At 40.5% G+C, this 27,405-nt stretch overlaps 1 protein-coding gene and 1 pseudogene across 1 annotated transcript in view; one reads left to right on the top strand and one right to left on the bottom strand.

Annotated features, from left to right (window-relative positions):
• Positions 1-27,405, bottom strand: part of LOC126487904 (calcium-binding mitochondrial carrier protein SCaMC-1-like) — a 46,876-nt gene that overhangs the window by 257 nt on the left and 19,214 nt on the right. The window contains exons 4-9 of the mRNA XM_050120955.1: positions 21,534-21,645; positions 15,118-15,276; positions 10,868-11,020; positions 3,569-3,676; positions 2,557-2,724; positions 1,096-1,243 (exon numbers count right to left, since the gene is read on the bottom strand). Coding sequence (XP_049976912.1) covers positions 1,096-1,243; positions 2,557-2,724; positions 3,569-3,676; positions 10,868-11,020; positions 15,118-15,276; positions 21,534-21,645 — 848 coding nt within the window. The remainder of the gene's footprint in view (positions 1-1,095; positions 1,244-2,556; positions 2,725-3,568; positions 3,677-10,867; positions 11,021-15,117; positions 15,277-21,533; positions 21,646-27,405) is intronic.
• On the top strand, positions 24,725-25,030 carry LOC126487923 (non-histone chromosomal protein HMG-14-like; annotated as a pseudogene).

Here is a 27,405-nt window from a genome sequence, read left to right as displayed (position 1 = left end):
AATTGCGATCACTTCAGAGGATACTCATATATAGAATGATCCCATGTTGCTCAATAGGGTAGTAACTACACATGTGGCTATTTAAGTAAACTTAAATTTCTGCTCAGTCATATTAGTACATTTCCCACGTCTGGTAGTCACATGTAATCAGTGGCCGCTCATCACTACAGAAAGGTCCCTCCAACAACTTGCAAATCTTCTATGAGACATTTCACAGAGTCAATCGGAAAGGGGACTGAAGGGCAGTTTAATAGAAAAAGGCATGCGTGATACTGGACAGAGAAATTCTCCATCTCGATTGCAATAAAAATTGTACCCAAAGCCTCACTGAGAAAGATGGGGAGAAGGAAAAGGTCAAAGCATATTACCCACTGCGAGACCCCTTACTACACTCAAGAAGGTAATAGCATTGTGCTGCCTTTTCATCCTCGAAAAGTGATTTTTATTTGTTAAAATCTAAATCTCTAACATTTTACCAAGAAAAAGAAAATACACAGTGCTTAATGTCAACTCCCTGAGCAGACTGAAGTACAGAGTCCAAAACCAACTTACAGCAGTGGTAGCAAACCAAGTAGAGCGACTGCCTCTGTGAACAGAGAAACCCCTTCCATTGTTCCACAGGGCACTTCCTCCATCAGTAACTGGAGCAAATGTGGAGAGCCCCAGACAGAACTTCGAAGGGAAAAAAAAACCCTGAAACTTACAAAAGGTTCCAAGAGAGATGGCTCAATGGTTAAGAGCACTTTCTGCTCTTCCAGAGGACTCAGGTTCAGTGCCCAGGACCCACATGGCTGCACACAGCTACAACTCCAGCTCCTAGAGCTCTATTGCCCTCTTCTGGCTGCTTCAGCCACTGCACTTACTTACGTAGTATATGTAGATACATGTAAGCAACACACTCATACACATAAAATAAAACAAATAAATCTTTAAAATAATAATAAATTCAGATCTAGTGTTTTAAATCGGTTAGCTTTTCCTTTATTCGTCAATTCTATGGGCTTTCTGCCTTTAAAATCACCAACTCAAACTTATTTCAAACATATCCCTTACCTTAGTGATGACTTCACTAATCTAAAACAATAGAAAACTCACCTGCCTGCATGCGAGTCCTAAGAAGGTTCAGGGGGAAACTGGCTAACTGGCCACAAGTGTGCGACAGTGTGCTGCAGCCCAGCACAATGGCTATGCCAGGGTTCACAGAGTTTTCTGAGTAGTGCTCCAGCCAGTAATTCTTCAGAAGCTGGTGAAGAAGAGAGGACCTTTGACCTTGCAGCTCTGAGTAGAATAAAGTTTAGCAGCTGAGCTTGCTCTGCATTTGGGTGTCTATTTTCTTATGCGGTTTTGCCTGGCTTTGCTTTTGTTTTCCTTTTATTGTTTTGGTTTTAAAGACCAGAGCAAAAATTCTGGATATTCTCACAGGAACTAACACAATACTGTTTTTATGCCAGTGTCAGACCTGTCCTGAGACAGATGCATGGGCTTGACCATGAAATGCCCGTGACCCTGCCTGGTAACACTGTACAAGGGTCAGGGTTTCACTTCTAGGCTGGCTCTCATGTTTAACCCATGTTTATTTTCTTCCTTGATTCTAGTCTTTGCAACCATGCAAGAATAGTTCTGTTTTCTCAACCTTACCTGTGCATCAGATTCTTCTGGGCAGTTAGGAAATCCAAATCCCAGCTGTTGTGGATTATATGTTTAACCATGCAAAGATGTGGTGCATTTGTTTAGCTATGGAAAGATGTGTTACATTTGTTTAGGCTGTGGCATATTTGTTTAGTGATGACAAGAAGATGTGTTGCATTTGTTTAATTATGGAAAGATGTGTTGCTGTTCTACCTGCCTGCCTAAGGCACCTGATTGGTCTAATAAAAAGCTGAATAGCCAATAGCAAGGAAGGAACTATAGGTGGGACTTACAGGCAGGGAGAGTAAGTAGGAGGAGGAATTCAGGCTTGGGAAGGAAGAAAGCAAAAGAGATGCCAGGGAGAGAGATGCCTGGGGCCAGGGAGACAGACATGGAGCAAGCAGAAGAGCAGGATATACAGAATGAAAGGTTAAAAAAAAATCTCTGAGGAAAAATATAGATGAATGTAGTTAAATTAAATAAATCAACAGGTTAAATTAAGTTAAAAGATCTAGTGAGACAAGCCTAAGTTAAGGCCCAGCATTCACAATTAATAAGTCTCCATATCTTTATTTGTGAGCTGGTTGGCGGCCCAAAGTAAATTCCAACTACACCAGGCCTTCTTGCGATAATTAAATCAGAATACCTCAGGATGTGACCAAGGGGGTCTATTCTTTTAAAGATCTACAAGTAAGTGATTCTGATGCACACCCAAGGCTTAAAACTACCATTTTATTGGAAGTAAAAAAAAAAAAAGCAAAAATGACTAGATTACCAGATGTCTAAGAGAAAGGCAAATAAAAACACTCAATTTGATTCTTGATCAGAAGCTATTTCATGCAACACCATATCTATATTTCAGAATAAAAATCTTGTGTAACATTGTCAAATACAATGCATAATGACATATGTCAAAAATGAACTCACCTCAAAGATGGCAAGATCTAAGCCTGCATATGGTATGATACCTATCAGGTTGGGAACATAGCCTTTGCCAAAGGCCTGAATGCCCTCTGTCTTCAGAAGCTTCCTGCAACAATCAACAACCCCAGAATACTCGCCAGTTTTACCTAAAATCAGCCTGGTCTTTATCACCTGGGTGGGAAAGAATATAATAAAGGTCTATTGATTAGATTCGCTGGACTTGTGTAGCAATCTTGTGAGGTCTGTTATATCACGCTTACAAATTTTACAGAAATCATAGAATTCCCAGTGGCTTATGCCTGTAATCTCAACACTCAGGAGACAAGGCCAAGGGAATTGCCATAAACTCGATGTTGGCCTGGGCTGAATAGTGATGTCCAGGACAACTTGGGCTATAGAGTGAGATACTGTATCAAATAACCAAACACAAACAACAATGATAAAAACAATCCAAACAAATGAACAGTCTAAGGCTAAGTGTCTGTTTATTAAAACTTCCTTTCCTTTGTTAAATGGGTTACTTTCTTCCTAACCTCATGTTCAAAGCCGATGCTGTGGTCACACTTTCTCTTCATGTCTCTCATGGAATTCTTAACTAGAAATAAATCAATTCTTCCCTCTGAGTTCCCATAGCACTATATGATGAGCTTCTACAACTTTTTTCAATTTGGATCATTGATATGAATGTATATGTTTAATTTTCCCTTATAGATCATGGAATACATGATCAAAATCCCCATCTGATTCTCCCTTGGATCCTACATGGCACGTAGCAGAATATCACAAGTTTAGCATGCATACAATTCATATTTGCCTACCAAGTGATAAACAGATAAATGTATTTTCTTGGTCTATCTATTATACCATTTGTCTTAAAGAAAGCAAAGTATATTGAGACTGATACTTTATACAAGATTCAAATCTTACAAAGTTATTATAATGACCTGGAAGTCATTTCTGATTGTTAGTTGCATTAAAAGCATAATTTTTATTAAAATGTTATAATAATACATACCTCCATGGGATAAATACAGGTTTGGGAAGTGGCACCAGCCATGGAGCCAGCTATAAATCTTTGAAGAACTCCTAAATTAGCATCATCAAAACTAAGAAGTTTCTTATACTGTATAAATAAAAATGTTGAAATATATAGTATTACTGAAATATATGCCTTTCAAGTTTTATAACAGTATTTAAAAGTATAAAATTACATTAAAATATACATCAGGTACTGAATATTAACACAAACTAGTACAATACTAAATTTTAGCTCCTGTTTAATAGATAAGTTAAAGCTCTCTATTCAGCTCTTTTATTTTTTCCTATGGAATAGTTCAATAGCTACATTAAATTACCTAAGTCTATTCCTGAATGTGTTATATCATAAGGAGCATGCAAATAACATAAACAGAGGTTGTGTTTCTATTTCTTTTTAGCACTCTGCTTTCTACACAGAAGACAGTGTGTTTGCTGACTAGATAATTAGAACAACATACTAGGCCATTTTGTTACAAGGAGTGTAGTAAGGAAGACTAGGACTGGAAAGTTTATAAGGACTCTTGGGAGTTAGCCTGCAGACCACCCGTGTTAACCATATATAAGAATTAGGGTGGAAGTGGAGAGATGGTTCAGTGGTTAAGAGCACTTGCTGTTCTTGCAGAGGACCTAGGCTCAGTTCCCAGGAACCACTTGGGTGCTTAAGACCTTTCTTAACTCTGCTTCCAAGCAATCTAGCACTCTCTTCTGACAACTGCAGGCAGCAGACATACACACGATGCACATACATACATACATACATACAGGCATACACGTGTAAAAAAATATTAGGATGCCCTGGGATTTTGCCAGTCAGACTTTAAAAGAGACAGAGTACTTTATTTGGCAGAGAAAATTCCAAAGCTGTAGCATTTGGGCTGCAGTGTGCATTAGCCACTTTTATCCAAATATGCCATAAGAACTGGGGTGGGAGGGGTGAGGGTGGTGAGAAGAGTGGGAAGATTAAGAAAATCTACAGACTGTCGAGAAAAGGGGGGTCCGTGGGAAAGGTGCTAAGAGATCAGTGCCACTAAAAGGGAGCCATGCAGCTGAATGCAGCGATGTGCACCTGGAATCCCAGCTACAGGGATGCCAGGGCAGCTTCAAAACACAGCAAGATTGCATCTCGAGTTTTTAAACAATGAGGAGGGTGGTAAAAGCCTTTAAAATAAAACTAAAATCAAACTTAAAAGGGAACATTACAGTTGGCATCACAGAAGTAAAGATAATTATAAGACACTAGTAGGAAGAACTAATACCAATGAACTACAAAACCTTATCCCCAAAATAAAGTCATGCCTGAAATAAGAAGAAATGGGAAACCCGAGCAGACCAATAACAAAATAGGAAACAGGATCACCACCCAAAAATCTCTGAGCAAAAGAAAACCAATGGTCAGAAGGCTTTAATCTGAAGAACTGATGTCACTCTTTCTCCACTCTTAAAATATATATAAACATCATAAAAGAGTGACATCATATTATATATATATATATATATATATATATATATATACTCCTAAGTTCACTTTTGGAGGCCAGCATCACACTGATCCAAGTCAAACACATAATAAAACAAGAGGCCAGTATCCCAAATGAATAAAGATGAGAAAATCCTCAATAAAACTAGCGAACCAAACTTAAGAGCACACTTAAAAGATCAGATACTAGGAGGGAGTGGTATTTATCAAAGACAAAGGTTTAGCATACGCACATATACCAATGTGGTACAACATTTAAAAGAAAAAATACATTATCATCTAAATAGATAGAAAAGGCACGGAACACAGTGCATTCATTCATGATTAAAACTCGGGGGTAACATTTTTTTTCAAATAGGTATAGGAGGAACTTTTCTCCATTCAATAAAGGTCGAACAGAAAAAGCTGTCAGCTAACTCTGACTTGAGTGGTCTCTCCTCAGCTCATGGTGGAATTTAATTGCCATTGTTCTAGTTTGGCTTCTGTTGGGTGTGATAAGGAGCAGCCGAATGGAGCAAGTTCATTACGGCTCACGGATTCAGGATACATCCATCATGGCCGGGAAGTCAAAACAGCAGGAGCTTGAAGCGGCCATTACCATCCACAGTAAAGATCCGAAAGAGAGGGGGAAACGCATGTATGCCTAGTGCTCAGTTAGTTTTCTCCACTCTTAAACAGTAGGTCCCAAACCAAGGAATGTTGCTAGCCGTCTAGGCTGAGTCTTCCCAAACAGAAGAAGGAGATCAAGACACACAGGCTACCATAGACAGCCCACTCTGGACAATCTCTCATTGAGACCTTCTCAGATGATTCTAAACTGTGACAAGTTGCCCATTCGAACTAACCATCACACCACGGCAGCACTATTAACAGAAAGGCAGGCCCTCTAAGAAGTGACAGGGCCGCAGGTATCCTGCTCTTATCAATGGCTTGATAAGAGAACCCAGTTATAACCAGAGTCGGCCAAAGATGGCTAAAGTGACCTGGAATGAAGCTAGGTAGCTTCTCTCTTGCCTTTCTCTTTCGCATGCATCTTCTGACCTCCCATCTTCCAATGCAGGACTGTGTAGCTTGAAGGTTTTCAAAGGGTTAGTAGCCCTGGACTGCACAGCCTCGAGAAGTGTTGGAAACAAATCTCTTTTCTTTATAAAGTAACCCAGTGTCTACGCTTGTTATAGCAGCCTACGATGGATGTAGACAGACTGAGACAACCTCTTCATCAATGGGGGAAGTAAAAACATCCCCTCCAAGATCCAGGACAAGACAAAAAAAAACACCCATTCTTGGCATTTCTGCTCAGTGTAGTATTGCAGGTTCTAATCAGAGAAACTACACAAATGTGTACAACCTGAAGGTTTCCAGAAGCTTTCCCCTTGATCTTGGACTCCAAGGCCAATCTCTTTTCTTTCTAAGTTACCCAGTCTATACTTTCGCCAATTTCCTGCGGGTGTTTTTGTTGTAACAGATCCTAGGCATGAGGACTGGAGTACATGCTGACAAGTTTACTAAACCTGGGGAGAGAGAACTTAATAATATTTTATTTAGACACTTCTCAACCATTTCCTGGCATGATGAAAGCATATTTGCTCCATGTTTTATGTGTCTGTGTCATACACATTTCTTTCTATGGTTGTAATATGGTCTTTCTGTCTTCAGTAACAAATAAGTTAAACTATAGTTGTTATAGAAACAACTCGGGATGGATTAAAATAGCAAATGCTCACTAACGTTTGCGTCAGACACTGGTATGAGCAGGTTATGCACCCAATAATCCATCAGGTTTCACGGTCACATCCTTATTCTTTATATTTTAAGTGAAGGAACATTTATGAAAACGAAAGCACAGACAGGTGAGGTAGTTTGGCCTACTTTGCATAACTAGAAAGCGGTAGAGCTAGAAATTGAATGTAGAAAGTGTGACTTCAAACTGGGCATGATGGTTCAGTGGGTAGAGCACTTGCTTATAGGCCGACAACCCAAGTTAGTGCTCCAGATCCTACAAGGGAGAGAGAACTGTTTCCTGACAGCTGTTCTCTGACCTCCACACACATGCCCTGGCCTTGCGAATCTGCACGCGCGCGCGCGCGCACACACACACACACACACACACACACACACAAATTAATTAATTAATTAATTAATTAACTTCTTTAACTGAAATTCTACATTAAAAGTTCATGACCTACTGTTTTACATAGACTCATTTTAGTTACGGACAAATGATGGTATCTAATTTAATTTACATTGAACCTCAATTCACCTCTTTAATACACAGTAATTGTGATAAAGAAACTGAAACATGAAGATGTGGGTTCTAATTCTGACTCTTTTACCAACTAAATATTACTTCAGTAAGAAGTGACTCTTTACTGGTCTATGTTTTCACATCTACAGAAGGACACTGTGCAGCCCACCCACTGGCATTCAGGAATGAACAGGCACTGCTCTGGAAATGAGCTTGTGCACTGTATTCTAAAGAAGCAGTTTTTCCTGAACAAATATTTTAAAAGAACTCTTAAAGGAAAAGACAGAACTTGACTGACAGTGATTGTTGTTGTATCCTAATATACACTCTCCCCTTTGTCCTAAGAAATAAGCTCATTTGCAGCTAGCCATCCCACAACTAAAGACTACACTCCCAAATCCCTTTCCAGCTACACCAATTCGTTTGTCTCAGTTTAAGCTAAGGGCATGAAAGCAGAAGTACTCCGCATTACTTTAGAAAAGTGTCCTAGAAGGGAAGGATGTACCCATCTTTGATCCCTTCCCTAGTTACTGCCTGGAAGTTAGATGTGACCACTGGAGCTCCATCTCAGACTCATGACGAAGGAGACTACAACACAGAAGACACAACTACAACATAGAGAACCAGAGTGACTGAAGTTCTTTTTGCTTATAGAGCATCTTTGACTCTGTAAACTGTCTTTCCTCGGATTTCTATGTGTGAGTAAAGTGATGAATTTCTGCCTTAAAACGTGGGAGGATTTCAGTCACACACCACTGAACCTAACTCCGACTTATATTAAGTGGTGAAAGCAACCAGCAGAATAGAGCAGAAAGAAAAGAAAAGTAAGTGCAAGATATGGATTCTAGAAAGAATTAACATAAGAAAGAGAAAAAATGTGAAAGAAAATGTGAACAACTGGCGTGGGAGGTCCTTCTGTCTATATGTTGCTTTTATTAGTTAACGAATAAAGAAACTGTATATTGTCAAGTGGCCAACAGTAAGTGTCCAGGACATGTTAAATGGGGAGAAATTATAGAAGGCTTAATGTTGGCATAAGGACTTCACACAGAGTGCAAAATGTAAAATATAGTCTCTGGAAAATCACTGCACCTCATCTGGCCCAGCCTCACTCAACACTCATCCTCCAATGAAGCTCAAGAGAAAAGGGGGCCTCCTAGAAAACCTGGAGATGGATGCGGGTTAGCTGGGGGGACAGACAGGGATTCTCAACAGCAAGAAAACAAGATTTTCAGTACAAGAGAACAGGACAAGCTAACGTGTTCCCCACCTTCAGTGGCATCCCCTTCATTCTTATCATCTCTACAAGGCAATGAGTCCCTGGACAGGCCAGCAGGAGGCAGGATGGGGCCTAAAGAGAGGAAGCACCAAGTCGGCTGTTGTCTGTCACTCAGCAGAAGTTGGCACCAAAGAGGAAAAGGATGCCCTTTTCTGCTTCTCTGTGATTTTTTCCAGCGCACCAGGGCTACAGACTAGACATCTGAAGTCAAAGGCCTGGGTAGTAACACCATTACCTGGGGTGTCCTCTGTGTCACTGTATGCCCCCTGAAGAAGTGATGGTGGTATGCTGATGGCACAGAGTCCAGAACATTCTTTTTATTCATAAATAACAGCATAGGCATTCCCAGTAACAGTCATGAACACACACTGGACATGACTTTATGTTTGCAACACCGTATTTTTGTCTCTTAAATTGGTATTTTTATTTGGATGAAGCATTCCTGAATTTCAACATGGAGTTTTAATAGAACATGGATCTGGAAGGGCAGAGAGTTAATATATGTATCTTATTTTCTCATCTACCCCCCAGACTCCAGTGTAACCTAGCTCATGTGTAGGCACATGACAAATACTGAAATACAAGAAACTGCCAAAATTCAAAAGATACTGTAACTCAGACTTCCTGGGTCTCTCTGCTGCCTGGTACAAATAAATTTATACTCATGACTGTTCAACTGAACTTTGCTACCAACAGTCTTGTTTCATTTCCTTGTTCCTATACTGTGACTCTCTTAGTATTTGATATTTCCTCTTCTTCCTTCAAGTCTCCAACGTGCCTTTCCTTCCCCTTTTAACCAAAGAAACTGAAGCACTGAGAAGAAAGTTACGAGAAACCTGCGTATAGTTGGACCCGCTCAGCTGTGCTTCTCCCGGGACTGCAGCTGAGGGGCCTGGCAACGCTAAGTCCTCCTTCTGAGGACAATCACTTCACATACCCGCTCTGGGCTCTGTAGTGTCCTCCTCACTGGGTCACTTTAGAAGCACGGGCTTTTTCCAGTGGTAGAAATCCCCGCTCTTTGGGCTCATTATCCCTCTGGTTCCCACCTCATTCCCCTTCGACTTTTCATGGCCAAACTCCTTGAAAGATTTCCCTGCCTTGCTCCTCTATTTTCCTAGTAACCACTGGTAACACCTGACGTACCAGTCATTCATTCATTCATTCATTCATTCATTCACTCACTGTTGTTGTTGTTAAATCCACAAAAATAGATGGAATCCTTTGTGTTAATTTTTGTTTGCTACGTTTCTATCACCTAGAAAAGGGTCTTTAACAAATGAGGCATACACTAGCTGATAAAAACAGTATCGTTGGATGGATCAGCAAATCCCCATTTGAGGAAGAGCTGTGTGTTCTAACGACAAGCGTTCAAACCAGTCCAGTGTCCTCATGTATTGCTTGCTCTTCAACCATCTGCCCTAAAAAACGACAGCACCAATCTTTTATGTTTGCACACACATTGAGGCTCTAGGACCATGAAGAAAAGGCCCTACAAAAGAAGCACTTTAATCCCATAGCTAAACATTTACTTAAAAGAGGATAGAATTATTCTAAAATTTACAATAAAGAGCAAGAACTTGAGAGGCCTATAGAGCATCCTTAGACTCTTATGAAACCCAAGTAAACTGCAGTATCTGAAAACTGATGTCTGTCCTGTCTCAAAGTAAATTATTTAAGGAAAAGCAAACGTCTAAATCAGATTGAAAAATTTTGAAATTCAGTGCACGTTTCTCAACTTTGTCTTCACTAAATAGGAAGATTAATTTTTGATTCATTAACAAATGGACTGAAATCTCTGAAAAACATTCAAATTGTTCTAAGAAAAAAATATGAGTCTCTTATGTTGTGACAATTAACTTAAAAGAACTAGTCACAAGCTGGGCGGTGGTGGCACACGCCTTTAATCCCAGCACTTGGGAGGCAGAGGCAGGCGGATCTCTGGGAGTTCGAGGCCACCCTGGTCTACAAGAGCTAGTTCCAGGACAGGCACCAAAGCTACAGAGAAACCCTGTCTCAGAAAACAAAAAAAAAAAAAAAAAAAAAAAAAAAAGAACTAGTCACAGCCCTGCTAAAATAATACAATGCAGCCCACAGAGGCACACTGATAGTAATCAGAAAGCACAAAGGTGACCAAATGGAAATAAAGATCAGTAATATTTGCACCGACAACTCTTGCTTACATACACTTGTGTTCTCTTTCACAAAAGTCTAAACTTTTCAAAAGCCAAATTTCAAACATGATCATTTAAAAGCCCCACAGTCAATACCGCCTCACCTGTTCATAGGCCCCGATCTTGATGGCTGTCTCTGGTGCAATTTTAAAGACATTGACGCCGTTCCCTCGCCACAGAGAGAGAAGGCCACCTTCCTTCATCATCTGCTGGAACTCGCTCACCAACCCCACTTTACTGACTTTTGAACGACGAACCTAGAAATAAGTGGCAAGGTTATTTACATTTATTTTGCTGCTAATGTAAAATTACTTCATTGCTGGTGAAATAACTAAATCTATAGAATTCGTAACTTTCAACAGCAGTTTAATTTTTCTGCAGTCACATAAAAGCAATGTTACTGTTTTTCTTGCCCCCAATCACATATCCACTGTTTCGCATCCTATGTTTTGAAAAAAGTAAAATCACAGAAAGCAACATTTCACGTGTTTTAAATTGCAGGCTGCTCAGCATAGATGATGAAATCACCCACAATTTAACTCCACCTTGCCTTGCAGATACACCTCTGTGCAGTGCATCCATGGGGTGTATTCAAACTACCCAATAATCAGTTAGGAGCTCTCTCCGTTATCAGACTACAGCTACAGTATTACCATAGTGCATATATTCAAGTATCCCTTATTTCACTCCATTAAGGCTCCAATTCTCAGCAGAAGTGATGTTTGCAATGTGCATATGCCAGAGGCAGCACAAAGTGCTTTCTTCAGTGAGAGGATGAAAGTCCTATAACTTGCATTAGGGTGTAGTATTATGATTGTTACACTTTAGTATTGATGCTGGTAATCTCTTCTTATACTTAATTTATAAATTAAAATTTATTATGTATATTTATGTATAGGATAAAATACAGTATTCTAGGGTTTAGTGTTATCTACAGTGTAAGGTAACCGATGGGAAAACTTCTCCCAGAGACAGGAACTACTGTAATCTAAAACATCAAAGAAAAATAAAGACAATTTATGGAAGACAGAATTCTAATTCAATTATCAGAGACCCTCAGCATGAGCAAAGTATGTGCCTGTTACCAAAAATACCCTGAGATTATTAAAGAGCACATTGAAATGTGCATTGAAAACAGAATTGGATGAAAAATACATCAAACTTCCAATGGGCATTGTGGATTGGATTGTAGCTCTCAAATGTGTTGACGCCCTAACTCCTATCCCTTCAGGTTCTGGTCCTACTTGGAGGGGGCCTTTGCAGATGGGGCAAGCTGATCTAATAAGACCTTTATTCTTACAAAAGGAAGATTTGGGCATAGAGACATAGCACAACAAGAAGGAAGGCAATATGAAGTGACGGGGAAGATGGCCTTATCCAAGTCAAGGAGAGGCACCGGGAGCAGACTCCCTGAGCATCCTGGGAGCAGCCAGCCCCGTGGACCACTTGACTGGTCCTCCAGAACTACAGCAATACGTTTCTGATTTCGTGCCAGGTCGTGGCACTTTGTTACTGAATTCCTAACAAAGGGAGCTGTGGAAATTACAGGTCAGAAATTGTATGTCTGCCTTCAATGTTTTCCTGTCATTTTATAGTTTAAAAAAAAAATATGTGCATCAGAGAGACAGAGAGACAGGTCTGGCCTGAACTTCGCTATGTAACTAAGGATGACCTTAGACTCCTGCCTCTCCTGCCTCCACTTCCTACGCGCTGAGACTACAGGCACGTGTCATCACACCTGGCTTTAATTCACTTCTTACCTACTCTCCCTCCATAGTCTCTATTCTTCCTTTTTCACATCCTTTTCCTACTCTTGGCTTTATTTCTTTCCTTTTTTTATTCTTCCCATTATCCCACGTTTGATCTATATTTTTAATCTGAGATTTCCTTGTTTGATAATAATGCATGCATAATGTGTTCTGATCATTTCAGCCCCTTCTCCTCCTCCCCATCCCCTGTATCACCTTCCCTCTCAAGTTCATGTGCTTTTTAATCCACCATGTCCACTTGATGCTGCATGTGTGCGCATGGGTCTAGGACCGTCTCCTCTCAGGGGCCCCTTCCTTGGAGAAAGCTGACTGTTCCTCTGGCAGCAGCCATCAGCTGCCAACCACTCCTCAGAGGTAGGAACCTGCCCTGCCCATGCCATGGTTTTGGCTGGCTTGATCTTAGACAGGTCTTGTGCATGTGGTCGCAGCTGCTGCAAGTGCATGGGTGCAGCAGCCCATCGTGTCCAGCAAACACTTTCACTGCAAATGTGGCTGCATGCTTTTCCACCCTCCTAACCCAACGAGCCTTAGAGATCTAATCACCCCTCCCTGGATGTACCTACAGTATTCTTTCCCATGGTGTATGAAGCAAAACCTCTCAAGTGACAACTGCTATTTTCAATATCTTATCATCACAGAATTATAGGTCTGTCATGTTCAGAAAATAAGAACTATGCTCTTTCATCTTTGCATTTCTAGCACCTAACATGTAATAAGCACATAAGATCATTTTCTTCTTAATTTTCCCCCTTGGCCCTATTCCTGTCTCTGTCACAGATCAACCATGTCTCCTCTGTGTTGCACTGTGCATGTCCATATTTTTTCCTTTACACATAATTTTTAAAATTTTTTTTCTTTCAGACCCAGGTACTGGAGAAACTTGGTTTTCTACTTTAATGCGTAACAGAACATTTTCAATTCTGTCTTTCCTAACAATTGTCCAAACTTAGCTTCCTGGCCATGGAAATAAGGACGCGGAAGGATAATGGGTTACTTGTTCTATTACCACGTACTAAACTATATTCCCCATACTTAGATGATTAAACTAAAGCCTTTATTTCTATTGGATAAATTAACTGAGATATTGTTTTAGATCTATATGAGGAATGTAGCACAAATAATAAAAACCCAGAGACAGATATTGGTGTTCAACCTAAGATCAGAGAAGCAAAGCAGCCAAGCCAGTAGAAAGCTCTTACCTCTATGGAATCCTCAGACTGAAAGAGAGCGAGTTCCTGTCTCATCCTGCGGTGTGCACCCCACCACCTGACCTCTAGGGTGGCTGCTGGGATTAAAGATATGTGTCACCACTGCCTGATCTGTACGGCTGAACTAGTGTGGCTGTTTTGCGTTCTGGTCTTTAGGCAAGGTTTATTTATTAAAATACAAATAAAATCTCACTACAGAGAAATGATAAGGAAAAATAAAATAGTATCCATTCCCCCTTGGTATTCCCATAGTACTAGTGTGTTTTCTGTGTTGTTATATAATGGCATTTCAATATTTATTATCTAATTAAATATTTCCCTGATGTATTGTAATTCCTCTAATGTTAAAAAGTGTATCTAACTGTGTACAGTACTTAATGCCCATTAAAGACCTAATACATAACATATTCTGCTAAATAGGTATGGGATGAATAAATAAAGCTCCCATAATCCAAAATAATATCCTTCTAACACATTGTATTTTCTAAAAATGGCATATAAATTTAACATTTAAGCACAGTCGTGGATTTTAAGAAATTAAAGAATAAATTGCAAAGTTATTAATTAGGTAACATTACAATTTTATGCAATTATCATAGTATACTATAATAACTATCTACAACTCATCACCAAAGGTTACTAATATCACCAAAACAACAAGGGGCAATGAAATACCCAGATATATCATTTTAATTACAAATTTAAATTCACTATATTGTTTCTTGATTTTTATATTCTTATAGCAAAGAATTCAGCAAGTATTGAATTATAATTATGAATTTTAATTACTAGAGAGTAGATTAATTATACTTCTGAAAAATAGTCTAATAGGGTGGATCTATTGTTAATTTAAGTTAAAATTAATTCAAGTATTGTATTAGGTAGCGTTTTCCCATTATGAGCAAGCAGCCACACACGGAAAAACATCTTCAGAGGTTTCATTCATGGCAGCAAAGCAGTGGAATTCCCATTCTGTGGCAGGGAGCAGAGAGAGGGAATGTCTGCTTGGCCAGCTACTCCCCTTTTCCTTCTCTTCCTCAGAGGCCCAGCCTATGCCCTGGTGCTGCCCACCATCAGGTGACTCCTCTTCCTCAGTTAATCCTGTGCAAATGCCCTGAGAGACCACCTGGGTGAGCGCTCTGCTAATCTGCTAGGCTCGGCTTAATCCAACAAAACTGACATTCAAGATTAATCTTTCTAAACACCAAAGGAGCCTCTTGAACAAAATGAAAAGATATTTTAACAGTAAAGAGAAAATAATTTAAATTGTCAAGAAAGCATAAAATTCAATGAGAGATACCATGAAATCTGACAGACATTTAAAATTAGCATTTTAGTTATCCTGGGCTCCAGGTCCCTTCAAGGCACACAAAGTACCTGCATCAAGACCTTCAAGCGGTCCAGAGGCGCCGTGCACGTCCGTGTTATCGCGCTCGCTATTCCGGCTGCCACTAGCCGCTTCCACCATACCCCAGACTTCTTTTCTTGCTCTGTGAATTCATCTGGAATACTTATACTCTCTCCCATGTCAATTATCTGATAAGTAAAAGAATTAGACAGTGAACTGTAAACACTTGAGAAATAAAAGTTTAATTTTCTATAAAGATCAAGAAAAACTTTTCATGCAGACCAAAAACTTCAACATTGGTTTTTTTAAATCGGCTCCTATACTGAAGATTGATAACTTGTTTACTACTCAATGCTTAGACGCAGATGATTTTGAATAAAATAAAATTTTTGTTAAATTAGCTATTAATTTAAAATAATTCTCAAACCATTTGGATAATCCCTTCCATGAAAACAATGTAAATCTGCAAGCAGGGAATGAGCCACTTACCCAGTGTCTGCCACACAGTAGGTGAGGAATAAATACTGAATAAATTTCCACACCTTATTCCAAATTCATACATGTGAGCCAAAGTCAGGAGGCAGGACTAACATCTGACATGCTCTGACTTACTTTTCTCAGTGATCTTTTGTGGATCAATTTTCTCTTTAAATATGTGTATTACAATGAATTTATATTTAGTAATTTTATCTTTAGCAACATAATTTATTTTCTGAAGACTGTTAAGTGTTAAAGCACCATGTTTCAGTGAAGAATGCCAACTAAACTTAGATTCTATTCCTGTTGGTGTGACAGAGAAGATACTGTTCTTCTTAGCCTCTCCACTTGGATTTATTCATTCTATTAATGCTCTTTCAGGAACCTTCTCAAATTATCTTCCCTCTGCCCCCAAAGAGTTCTTCTTTACTCAGTAGCTTCCTGTCTAATACAGCATGATCTTGATTGATTAGCTTATTTCTGTTTATTGCTTGGCTAGTCTTTTACAAAGTAATCCAAATAAAGTCAACAATCTGGTCTCTCTTGTGTACTGCTGGAAACCTAGATCTTAGCTCCTGAAGGTAAGTGTTCTCAATAAACATTGCTGAAATAAGTGTCAACAAGCCAGGCCCTGGGCTTTGTGTTAGTGACAGTCATGGAGAAGTTGGTTTCTGCCTCTAGCATTTACGGAGCTCTGTTATTTTTATCTCTAGAATAAGAGAAATAGGAAAAGATACAATCAAGGACAATACAGAGCAATAACTACAACAACAACGGTGACAATGGCAACAAATGAAAGTGTCCTAAGGAAATCCTGCAGAAACACTGGATGCGCAAATTGGACTTTGATGGGTTAAGAAAGCAGAGACAGAGGTGGGGGGGTAGGGAAAGCAGAGAGGACATGGGAGGAGTTCAGTGAGGGGGAAATACGATCACTACACATTGCACAAAGTATCAAGGAACTAATAAAAGTAAAAAAGCGTTTTAAAAATAAAAAAAAACTATAAATTTAAGATGAAAGAAAAGAATTCCTTATAGTCAGAGTAACTAGAAGCCCCAAAGCACCAGCTTGAATCCAGGAATCCTGATCTCGGAGGCAATCACATTATACTATCTTTCTATAGATCTCAGAGGGATTCATATTATACTATCTTTCTATTTAAGTAAAGATTACCCAAAGGGATGTTGGTATGATTGAAGATATTACTTATTCTAAGAACCAGAAGATTATAAGTAGGCATAGAAAGGGATGTTTAAAAAATAAAATAACTAAAAGAAAACAAAAAATAAAATAAATTAAAATAAAATAAAGGGGTGACAGTCAGTGAAATGGCTCTACAGATAAAGATGATGGCCACCAAGCCTGATGAACTGAGCTAATTTTCCAGAACCTATGCAGTGCAAAGAGAAAACTGTGTGAGCACACATACTTACACTAGATCTGATATCTTTTTAAAGGGTTTAGATAATTACTGATTAGAAAGCAGAAAGTGATGATGGGTTCAAGAGTTTGAAATACCCATTGCTTTCCTACGTCGTTTGTAAAGAACAAATGGCTAAATCTCAAGTTTTGAGTTTATGTACATTTCATGTAGAAAATTAGGTTGATCCATTTAGAGATGACCTAATGTCATGGACCAGCCAATTAGAAAAGGAAATGAAAGTAAGAGATGACTGAAAGAGAGAGAAAACTAAGGTGTCAAAATAATAAACCATGGAGCACAAACCTAAACGCCTTTGAAGTCAGGCTCTAATGAACCCAGAAAACTGATTTACCTATGAAATTTCTCTAGTTTTAAGCAATATCTGAGCCAAACAGAACACTTAGCCTTTGATGGATGCTTGAAAACTTGAGCTCCATTCAGTCAAGCCCATACCTGGTTTGGGTGCTGTTGAGAGAACACTTTTGTTTGGGCTTTAAAGCTGATGTTGGAACAGGTTAAGAACAGAAGCTGTGGGAAGAGTGGGATTTATTTTGCATGTGACAATGTGAAATTTGGAACTAAAGAGCAGAATGCAATAGGATGAATGTTAGTGCCTTCCCCAATTTTATACACTTAAATCCTAATCCCAGTGTGATAATTATGTAGAGTTGGGCTTCACTGAAACATAACAATTCTTAAATCTAAGGTCCTCAAGAATAAAATGTGTGTCTTAAGAAGACACCTATGCGCTACCTGACTCTTTTTTTTTTTTTTTTAACCTATGAGGGAAAAAATATCCCTCTATAACCAGGAAGAAGATTCTGCTAAAAACCAGACTATGAGACTATACACCTTTAGCTCAGGGCTCTAGCTGAGATGAAAATACATTGCTTAAGCTACCATGCTGGTGTTAATTTGTTACAGCAGACCACATTAAGACAAATAAAATCACAATCAATTTTTATTATTTATTTATTTGGTTTGGTTTTTCAAGACAGGGTTTCTCTGTGGCTTTGGAGCCTGTCCTGGAACTAGCTCTGTAGACCAGGCTGGTCTCGAACTCACAGAGATCTGCCTGCCTCTGCTTCCCGAGTGCTGGGATTAAAGGCGTGAACCACCATCGCCCGGCTCAATTTTTACTTTTAAAATAGCCAGAATCTATAAAATCTATGTAAAGAAATAAAGGTCATTAAAAACTCAAGTTAATTGGGCTTTTAAAAGTAAATGATGCGGCCCAGTGGTAGTAACACATACCTTTAATCCCAGCACTCAGGAGGCAGAGATAGGCAGATCTCTGTGAGTTTAAGACCAGTATGCACAAGGCCTGCCTGGGTCTGTATCAGATAAGAAAGAATATATGAATATATTGTATGAAAAAATCTATTCCCAATAAAATAAAGATGTAGTAATACATCCTGGATAGTAGATAGAGGAGATAATTTAAGTGAACATGGAAGGACCAGTCAAAAAGTAAGAAATCAGATGTGTTATCACAATACTATCTAAATTAAAACCAGATGAGAAATTATGTTACATTGCCTCATATATGTCCAAACATTCAGGAACACAGATGAAACCAAGTCCCCAACATAACTAGTGTTTACTGAATCCATCTGTTCTCAGTTTGTTTTAAACACATTGACTAATGCACTAACTGAACTCTGAAAACTCACACCCCTATCTCTACTGTCTAATGGAAGAAACTGAGGTAAGAGGGGGTTATATAGTGAGTGAATGTGAGACGTGGGTTCAGATTGGGCATTCTGACTCCAGAGCTAATGGTTTCATCTTCTTGTGGACTGTCGATGGAGGGAAGACAGAACACTGATGAGAGCTGTGGTTGTGGGTGCGGTATTTTAACTCCCCACCTTACATATAAAGAACTTAAAAGTCTTTAAATATAGGATTTCCTTTACTCCTTGCAATCTCAGATCGAATAATCCAATTAAAACATGGGGTAAAGAACTAATCAGAGAATTCTCAATAGAAAAATCTCAAATGACTGAAAGACACTTAAGGAAATGTTCAACATCCTTAGCCATCAGGGCAATGCAAATCAAAATGACTCTGAGATACCATCTTGCACCAGTCAGAATGGCTAAGATCAAAAACACCAGTGTTAGCATATACTGGAGAGAAGGTGGAGTAAGGGGAACACTCCACCATTGCTTGTGGGAGTGCAAACTTGTACACACACTCTAGAAATTAGTATGGAGGCTTCTTAGAAAACTGGGAATCAACCTACCTCAGGACCCAGCAATACCACTCCTGGGCAAATACCCAAAGGATGTTCAATCATACCACAAGGACATTTGCTCAACTATGTTGTTCATAGCAGCATTATTTGTAATAGCTAGAACCTGGAAACAACCTAGATGCCCCTCAGTCAAAGAATGGGTAAAGAAAACGTGGTACATTTACACAATGGGGTACTACTCAGCAGGGGGAAACAATGACATCTTGGAATCTGTATGCAAATGGATGAAATTAGAAAAAAAAAAAATCCTGAGTGAGTTAACCCAGACCCAGAGAGATGAGCATGGTATGTACTCGCTCATAAGGGATACTAGCTGTAAAATAAAGGATATTGAGCCTATAGTCCATGATCCTAGAGAAGCTAAGTAACAAGGTGAACCCTAAGAAAAACATATATAAATCCACCTGGAAAGGGGAAATAGACAAGATTGCCTGACAAAATTGGGAGCATGGGTGCTGGGAGCCGATTCGAGTGGCCGCCATTACAAGATGGCATTTGGCCCCGGCCTCGCTTGATAAATAACTCCATATTAGGCAATGCAGTGCTTAGGGCCAACCCCGTGGCCAGGAGCATAGGCAGGCGCGCATCGGCCAATCCAGGCACGATTCGTTTCCATAATAAAGGTTGCAGTTCCTCCACCAGAAAACAGGGTGAGTTGTTGTGATCTAGCTGCCCACACTCCCCCTGACCGGCAGGGGAACTTCCTTGTGGTCTGTAATTGACAAGGATGTTTGTTTTCTTTCCGGCCTGTGGGTCTCCAGAGAAGCAGTTGAAGTATTAAAGGTTGCTAGGCAGACTCCCTATAAAAGCAGCTGCAGCTCAGCGCTCGGAGCCCCTTGCTTCCTGCTCTCCCTATAACCAAGAGGCTCCAATAAAGCGTGATTTGAGAAGAATCTTCGTCTGGTGGCTGTTCTTTCCTGCTGGTCAGGGAGTTCGCCGCACATGGGCGTGAGGGGAAAAGAGAGATTGGAAGGGTAAGAAGAGGGAGAAAGGAAGAGGGGAGGAGAACTTGAGGGAACAGGATAGTCAAGATGGAGAAAGAACAGAGATGAGAGCAACTAAAGAGGTATTTTGACTGAGGAGCCATTGTGGGGCTAGCAAGAAACCTGACACAAAAGAAATTCCCAGAAATCCACAAGGATGACCCCAGCTAAGACCCTAAGCAATAAAGGAGAGGGTGCCCAAACTTGTCTTGCCCTGTACTCAGACTGATGAATATCTTCCCCCCCCCCTCCCCGAGACAGGGTTTCTCCGTAGCTTTTGGTTCCTGTCCTGAAACTAGCTCCTGTAGACCAGGCTGGCCTTGAACTCACAGAGATCCACCCGCCTCTGCCTCCCAGTGCTGGGATTAAAGGCGTGCACCACCACCACCCAGCTTGATGAATATCTTAAATGTCATCATAGAACCTTCATCCAGCAGCTGATGGAAACAAGGGCAGAAACCCACAGCGGAGCACTGGGCTGAGTTCCCAATGTCCAGCTGAAGAGTGGGAGGAGTAAGAATATGAACAAAGAGATCAAGACCATGAAGGGTTCACCCACTGAAACAGTTTACCTGAGCTAATGGGAGCTCACCAACTCCAGCCGGACAGGGAAGGAACCAGCATAGGACCAAGCTAGTCCCTCTGAATGTGGGTGACAGTTTTAGAGCTGGGCAGACTGTAGGGCCACTAGCAGTAGCAATAGGATTTATTACTACTGCTTGTACTGGCTTTTTGGCTATATCCATTCTCTTTGGATATAGTAGGAAAGGCCTTGGACAGTCCCCAAAACAATGTGCCTTACCCTCTCTGAGGAGTGGATGGGGTGGGGCTGGGGGAGGTGGAGGGGATGGGAGGAGGGGAGGGAGTGGGAACTGGGATTGGTATGTAAAATGAAAAAAGATAGCTTGTTTTCTTTTTAAAAAATTAAAAGGGCAGATAGCTTGTATATTTGTTCCTTTTTACTCTAAATTCTGAAATCTTAATATGTAATTTTATATTCCCATGCCAAAAGACCCACTTGAGCATATGAAACCTGTATAAAAAGAAAGCAAAACAGATATTTTTCCCTTTTCTAGGACAAAGCAACTACACGTATTAACACTATTTTTAACACAAGCAACTTATAGCTTCTGTGTTTGCACATAAAATACTAATGTCCCTTACTAAATGAGTAGAAAAGAATACAGTTAAAAGTAAATAACACATCTTTAGTCATTGAGACTAAAACTATCACGGGGATTATGATATTTACTGCTACAACGTTTAAACGAAAATAAAAACAATAAAACACAGATTGGCCTTACAGTGGAACGCTTCCAGAAACGAATGATCTCGCTGATATTTTTTGCAGGGTGGAGGAAGAAGTAGTCTCTCCATTCATCCCAGTCTACTGTCATTGACCCGTCGCTGTCCATGCTGAAACACAATTTTAGATGGGTTTAGAGGGCTTACAGCAGCACCGCTCCTCACAGTACCCAAACGCTCCTGGGGTGTCTGTTACTGAAGTCATTCCTTGGGGTTCTATCAATGTCACTATGTTCTCCTTTTCCCTTTTTAAGGAACAGACTGCCTTTTAGAGCAATGTCCGACTTTAAGAGAAATTGAGAGGATAATATAGACAGCTCTCTATATCCCCACCCCTATGTTCTCCTATTAGTTAAACTTACATGATAGCATTGTTTTTCCCCTGCTGAGTAGTACTCCATTGTGTAAATTACCACATTTTTCTTATCAATTCTTCTGTCAAGGGGCATTTAGGTTGTTTCTACGTAAATGTTGCTATGAACATAGTTGAGCACATGTCCTTGTGGCACGATTGAACATCTTTTGGGTATTTGCCCAAGAGTGGTATTGCAGGGTCCTGAGGTAAGTTGATTCTCAGTTTTCTGAGAAGCCACCATACTAATTTCTAGAGTGTGTGTACAAGTTTGCATTCCCACAAGCAATGGTGGAGTATTCCCCTCATTCCACATTCTCTTCATGGCTAATGGCTGGCGCAATATTCATAACTACATTTTATACTTTATTCAGATGCTTTCATTTTACACTAGTGTTCTTCTAGCCTTGGTATCACACTGAAATATAACACTCCATCAAGTTATCATTCCTCCGTAAGTTCCGCTTGATTATAGCAGTTTTCAGACTTTTCTTATTTTTGACAATTGTCTATTCCCAAAGAGCACTGATGATCAGGGGCTAGAGAGCCATCCCAGCATGTAAAATGCTTGCCTTGCAACCACAAGAGCTAACTAAGGTCAGTCCCCAGAACCCGTGCAAAAACAAGCCAGGTGTGCCAGCCTTGCATACCCAGAATGTTCTAGCCACTGGGAGACTCCCATCTCAACAAAAAAGTAAACAAAAACAAAAGACAAGCAAACAAACAAAAAGGTGGATGGAACTTGTGAAACATTGTGGAACAGCACCTGGCTGGCTTCCACATGCACATATACACATAAGCAGGAGGGCGCGTGCGCGCGCACACACACACACACACACACACACATACGCACGAGTGCAGAGGCTTTGTAGACTGCTCTTCCACTAAAATCCACTATATATTGTTTTTGTTTATTTGAATGTAATTCTCATATTTTCCTCATATTTCTTGGATAGAAAGATTATTTTAAAGCCATATACATATCTCTAGTACTGAGCAATCGAATGACTAAGTAATAAATCTGACCGAATAACCTTGTATCTTTTGGATCTACTAGGATTATTTTTGCCTTTAACCTCTTTTTCCTTTTTGGCTTTCAAATCAACTTTAAAATCACCTTTTCTATACAAGCTCATTTTTATACCTAATACTCCATTTTCACCATTTAAAATTCAATGTTCCCTTGGCCTTCAAGCATCTCCAGAGAGGATGGCTCGGTGGGGAAAAGTGCACTTTGGAACCCACGGTGGGAGGAGAGAACCTACTCCTGAGAGTTGTCTTCCACCCTCCACACATGTGTCTGCACACACACAATAACAAAAATTAAAACTTCATCTTCAAAATGTTTTCTAAGTGTGTCTGGGCAAAATGTAGAGTGAGGTGGGGGAAAATTTAGTGATATTTTTCTAAATGGAAATTTTGCAAAAAAAAAAAAATCGTTCTCCTGACAAGTAGCCTTGTCTAATGTCCAGCACCAGCAAAACCTCTGCAAGCATTCATGCTCTGACAAGATGCAGGAAATGAGTGTCCACAGGCACTGTGGGCAGAACTGGGTCCTGTGTAGAAAAGGGAAACAGATGAGCCAAGCGCCCACCAAGCTGGTTTCTGGCTGGGGATAGGTGCCAAGCAGTAGTATGCAGAGAAGTAGGAGCCTACGTAGAGAATGGATGGGTAGAACCAAACAGATGTGCAACTCAGAGCTCCCAGGGAGCAGGGACTCACAGTGTAATTCTGTATACATGTAACTTTTGCATCACTGGTGAAAGACTAAGCCCCAACGACTCCATCGGCCTGACCATAAAATGACTGTGGTGGCTCCTACTGGCAGTTCCAGCGTTCTTGAGGCTGAGACAGAGCATGGTTTCAAGGGCCATTCTGAGCTACAGAGTGAGGTCCAGGGCAGCCTGGCTACACAGACCTCATCTTAAACAAACAAACCAAAAGGACAAAGCAAAAGAAAAGTGCTGAGGGTTGTGTGCTTGCTGGCAAGTCTGTGGCTGCACTATCTTAGGAAGAAGGGAGGAGTAGAATGTCAGTCGGCACACCAGTTCTTGCAGAACATGCAAAAGGCACTTGCAATAGTACTTTTGTTCCTGGGTACAGTGCGGTGGGAGAGAGCTTGCCCAACATGTGTGAAGTCACGGGTGTAAAACCCGGTGCTACCACTAAAACCGAAAACTATTCTTACTATAACAGAAATCTGGAATTGATGAACTAATTATATAATGCAGCAATTTGTACTAACAATGAAAACCACAAATAAAAAGCACATACACTACTTGAAGCAAATTTAACTTATAATGGTAAGCAAAAAATGCATGTGACAGCTCATAAATACAACAGACTCCTGCAGGTTTCCTTTGGACCTCCACATGCACAGGTGCCACATGTGCCATCCACATACACACATACATACGTACACACATACATACGTACACACATACATGCATACATACATACACACATACATACGTAAATACACACATACATACACACATATACATACATGCGTAAATACACACATACATAATACATACACACATATACATACATACATACACACATATATGCATATATACATACAACTAAAATAGTAAAAATCTAAAAATAAAATAAGGAAATCTTCAGTGAAATTTTTTTTAAATACACACATGAACTTTGTGGTTAAAGAGAAGAACATAACTATCGATATGGAGAGAGCGAACAGATTATAAGAATACAATAAACAGCTCCCACAGGCCGCTGTGGCAGGTCGCTGCGGTTAGTGTGGTGGCAGCTAGCAGCGTAGCTCTATGGCAGGCTCAGCATCACATGCGCCTCCCACCTAATGCTGCCGGGATGGCCAAGAGGAAGTCTAGCGTAGCACATGCAGACACGGCAGCAAAGGTGGAGCCCAGGCGCCGCTCTGCCAAGCTGTCAGGCAAAACCACTGGTAGACCTGAAGGAGGACCCAAAACCGAAAAAGGCTTCTGCTGGAAGATAAATCACCAGACCCAGAAAGTGCAAACAAAAGGAAGAGGCAGCAAAGAACAAACAGGCTGCAGTGGCTGGCCAGCCAACTACAGATCTGCCTGCAGAAAATGTGACACGGAAAACCAGAGGCCAGCCTCTGAAGGAGAAGAGAAAGAAGCCACGTCCGGCTGACCATCCATCGTGCCTGGCAGTGGTCCCCACCTCCCTTCTTGTTCAATCCAGAGGAATATTTTTTTTATCAACTATTTAGCAAATGTGAGTTTTTTAGAAGCTCTGGCAACATTTGTAAATGGGAGGGGGGAGATCCACATCAGCCCATTTTTGTAAGCATAAATGATATTTTATGAGGTGAAATCATTCCTGGGTTGTTTATTTTTTGTTACAACAGAAGATAGTGGGGTACTGAATCAGGAGAGGCTGTGACAGTCTCGGGGACAGTTAACACCCCATGGAGGGGCTAGCTTTACATCCTACAATACCAAGCATACTAAACTGCAATTGGGAGTTTCGGCTGTGCATTTATGTCTGAGACAGTTTCAGTTACATCCGGTCTCACGTTTCTAGCAGAACCGTTTCCTAGAAATCCACTAGTCACTCATGTTCCAGGCAGGACCACAGCACCTGTGGTAATGGCAGTTCATTTTCCTAACTGTTGTCATAATGTGCTCTGAAAGATGGAGATTTTTTGATATGTGCCGCATATAATATAAAACTGTGAGTTGGTGGAAACGAAGATGCTGAGCATTTGCCTTGTTATGGGAAGTCTTACGTTTGAGGCTGGAACATCACTGAACTGTTCAGAAAGAAACGCTCATGGCTCTTCAGAGTTTGGGGCACATGAACACAGTGTATGACTTCAGAGTTGGGGCTCATGTGTTAAGAACTGAAATGTCTGTGCAATGCTCCTCAATAAAATCTCAGTTGTAGAAAAAAAAAGAAGACAGTGAACAAACATGTCAATATATTTGAAATATATTAGGTGAAACAAATAAATTCCTGAAAATATTGATTCATTTATTTATATGCTTCTTATATATTTATTATTGGTTCATAATTATTCATAATAATGGGTTTCATTATGAAATTTACATACATGTACATGTCTTTGGATCATAATTCACTTCCTCTTTATACTTTCTTGTTCCCCTCCCAACTTCCTGATTTCCTCCCAATGAGGAACTTACACTTCCATGTCATGTGTGTAGTGTTCATGGGGGGGGGGGGGAGAAAGACCTAATGTGCTTAGTTAGGTTTGCTTACAGGAACATGGGTGAGGATTTGTTTAATGGAGCATGGGCACCTTACAGGGGCTGTACCACTGAAGAAAAAGCCTTCCCCTTCCCTGTCAACCAGAAACTTTGTATAAACCCTCAGGGGTAGGGCCCCAAGAGTCCCCCCATTCCATGGAGGGATCCTGATGAGCCTAAAATGGTGCAATCTTCTAGGGAATCACGGATTCTCTAAGTTAGGAGTGCAGACCACACCATGCCCTAAGTCATGTTCCACACAACTTCTCCCCATCTTCCTCTGGCTCTTACATTCTTCTTCTATCATGATGCTACCTGGGCCTTTTAGGGGGTGATATTGATGTCCCAATTATTGCTGAACACCCAACACTCACTTATTCCTAGCACTTTGATAGTTACCTTTGACCACTGCAAAAAGAAGCTTCTCTGACAAAAGCTGACAGAAATAGTAACTCTTTGCTAGACATAAACCAGTTACCTAAGGCAATCTGATAGACACATCATACCCATTTAGCAAAACAACAGCAGCTTCACCAGAAGGCCCATGATCTCACAAGCATATGTGTGCAGGTGAGCTCTTTTGTGCAGCATGTGTGGAGACCTACAGCTGACCTTTCCTCAGTCCAGCCTCCAGCTTACTTTTTAAGACAAGACTCTAACCCTGAAGCTCAGTATCTCAGCTAGATTGTGGGCAGCAAACACCCAAGAGCTGACTGTCCACCCTGCTACTGGATTCCAGGCTTGAGCCATTCCGCTAGCTTTACACGAGTTCTGAGGACAGAGCTTGGGTCCCCATGGCCATCAGCAGGCACCATCCCCACTGAGCCATCTCCCCAACCCCACAGACAGTGTTTGATTGGGTTCTTTGTTTCATTGTTTAATGGTTTGAGCTCTATACATTTTTGAATCTTAATCCTCGGTTGGAGTACAGTTGGCAAAGATTTTCTCCAATTCTCCTCTGGCTTATCTCTTCTCTTTGCCTTTTCATTACATGTGGTCTCATTTGTAGATTGCTGCCCTTACTTACTGAGCAACTGGGGTCCCATTTACAAAGTCTTTACCTACGCCTCTGTCTTGGAGTGCTTTCCCTGCTTCCTCCTCCAGCAGTCTCAGGAGGTCTTTGATCCACTTGGAGTTCATTATTGTGCGGGGTGAGAGAGAAGGAACTGGTTTCATTCTCAGCCCATCCAGTTTTCCCAACACCCAAACAGGCTGTCTTCTCTCTAATGTGTACTTTTGGCTTCTTTGTGAAAAAAAAAAAATGGCTGTACCTGCCTGGACTTATATCTAGGTCCCCTG

This window comes from Alexandromys fortis, unplaced genomic scaffold, assembly GCF_014885135.2.
Source record: "Alexandromys fortis isolate MF-2015 unplaced genomic scaffold, M_Fortis_MF-2015_v1.1 scaffold_176, whole genome shotgun sequence".
Classification (NCBI taxonomy): Eukaryota; Metazoa; Chordata; class Mammalia; order Rodentia; family Cricetidae; genus Alexandromys; species Alexandromys fortis.
This window is presented reverse-complemented; position numbering and strand designations above follow the sequence as displayed.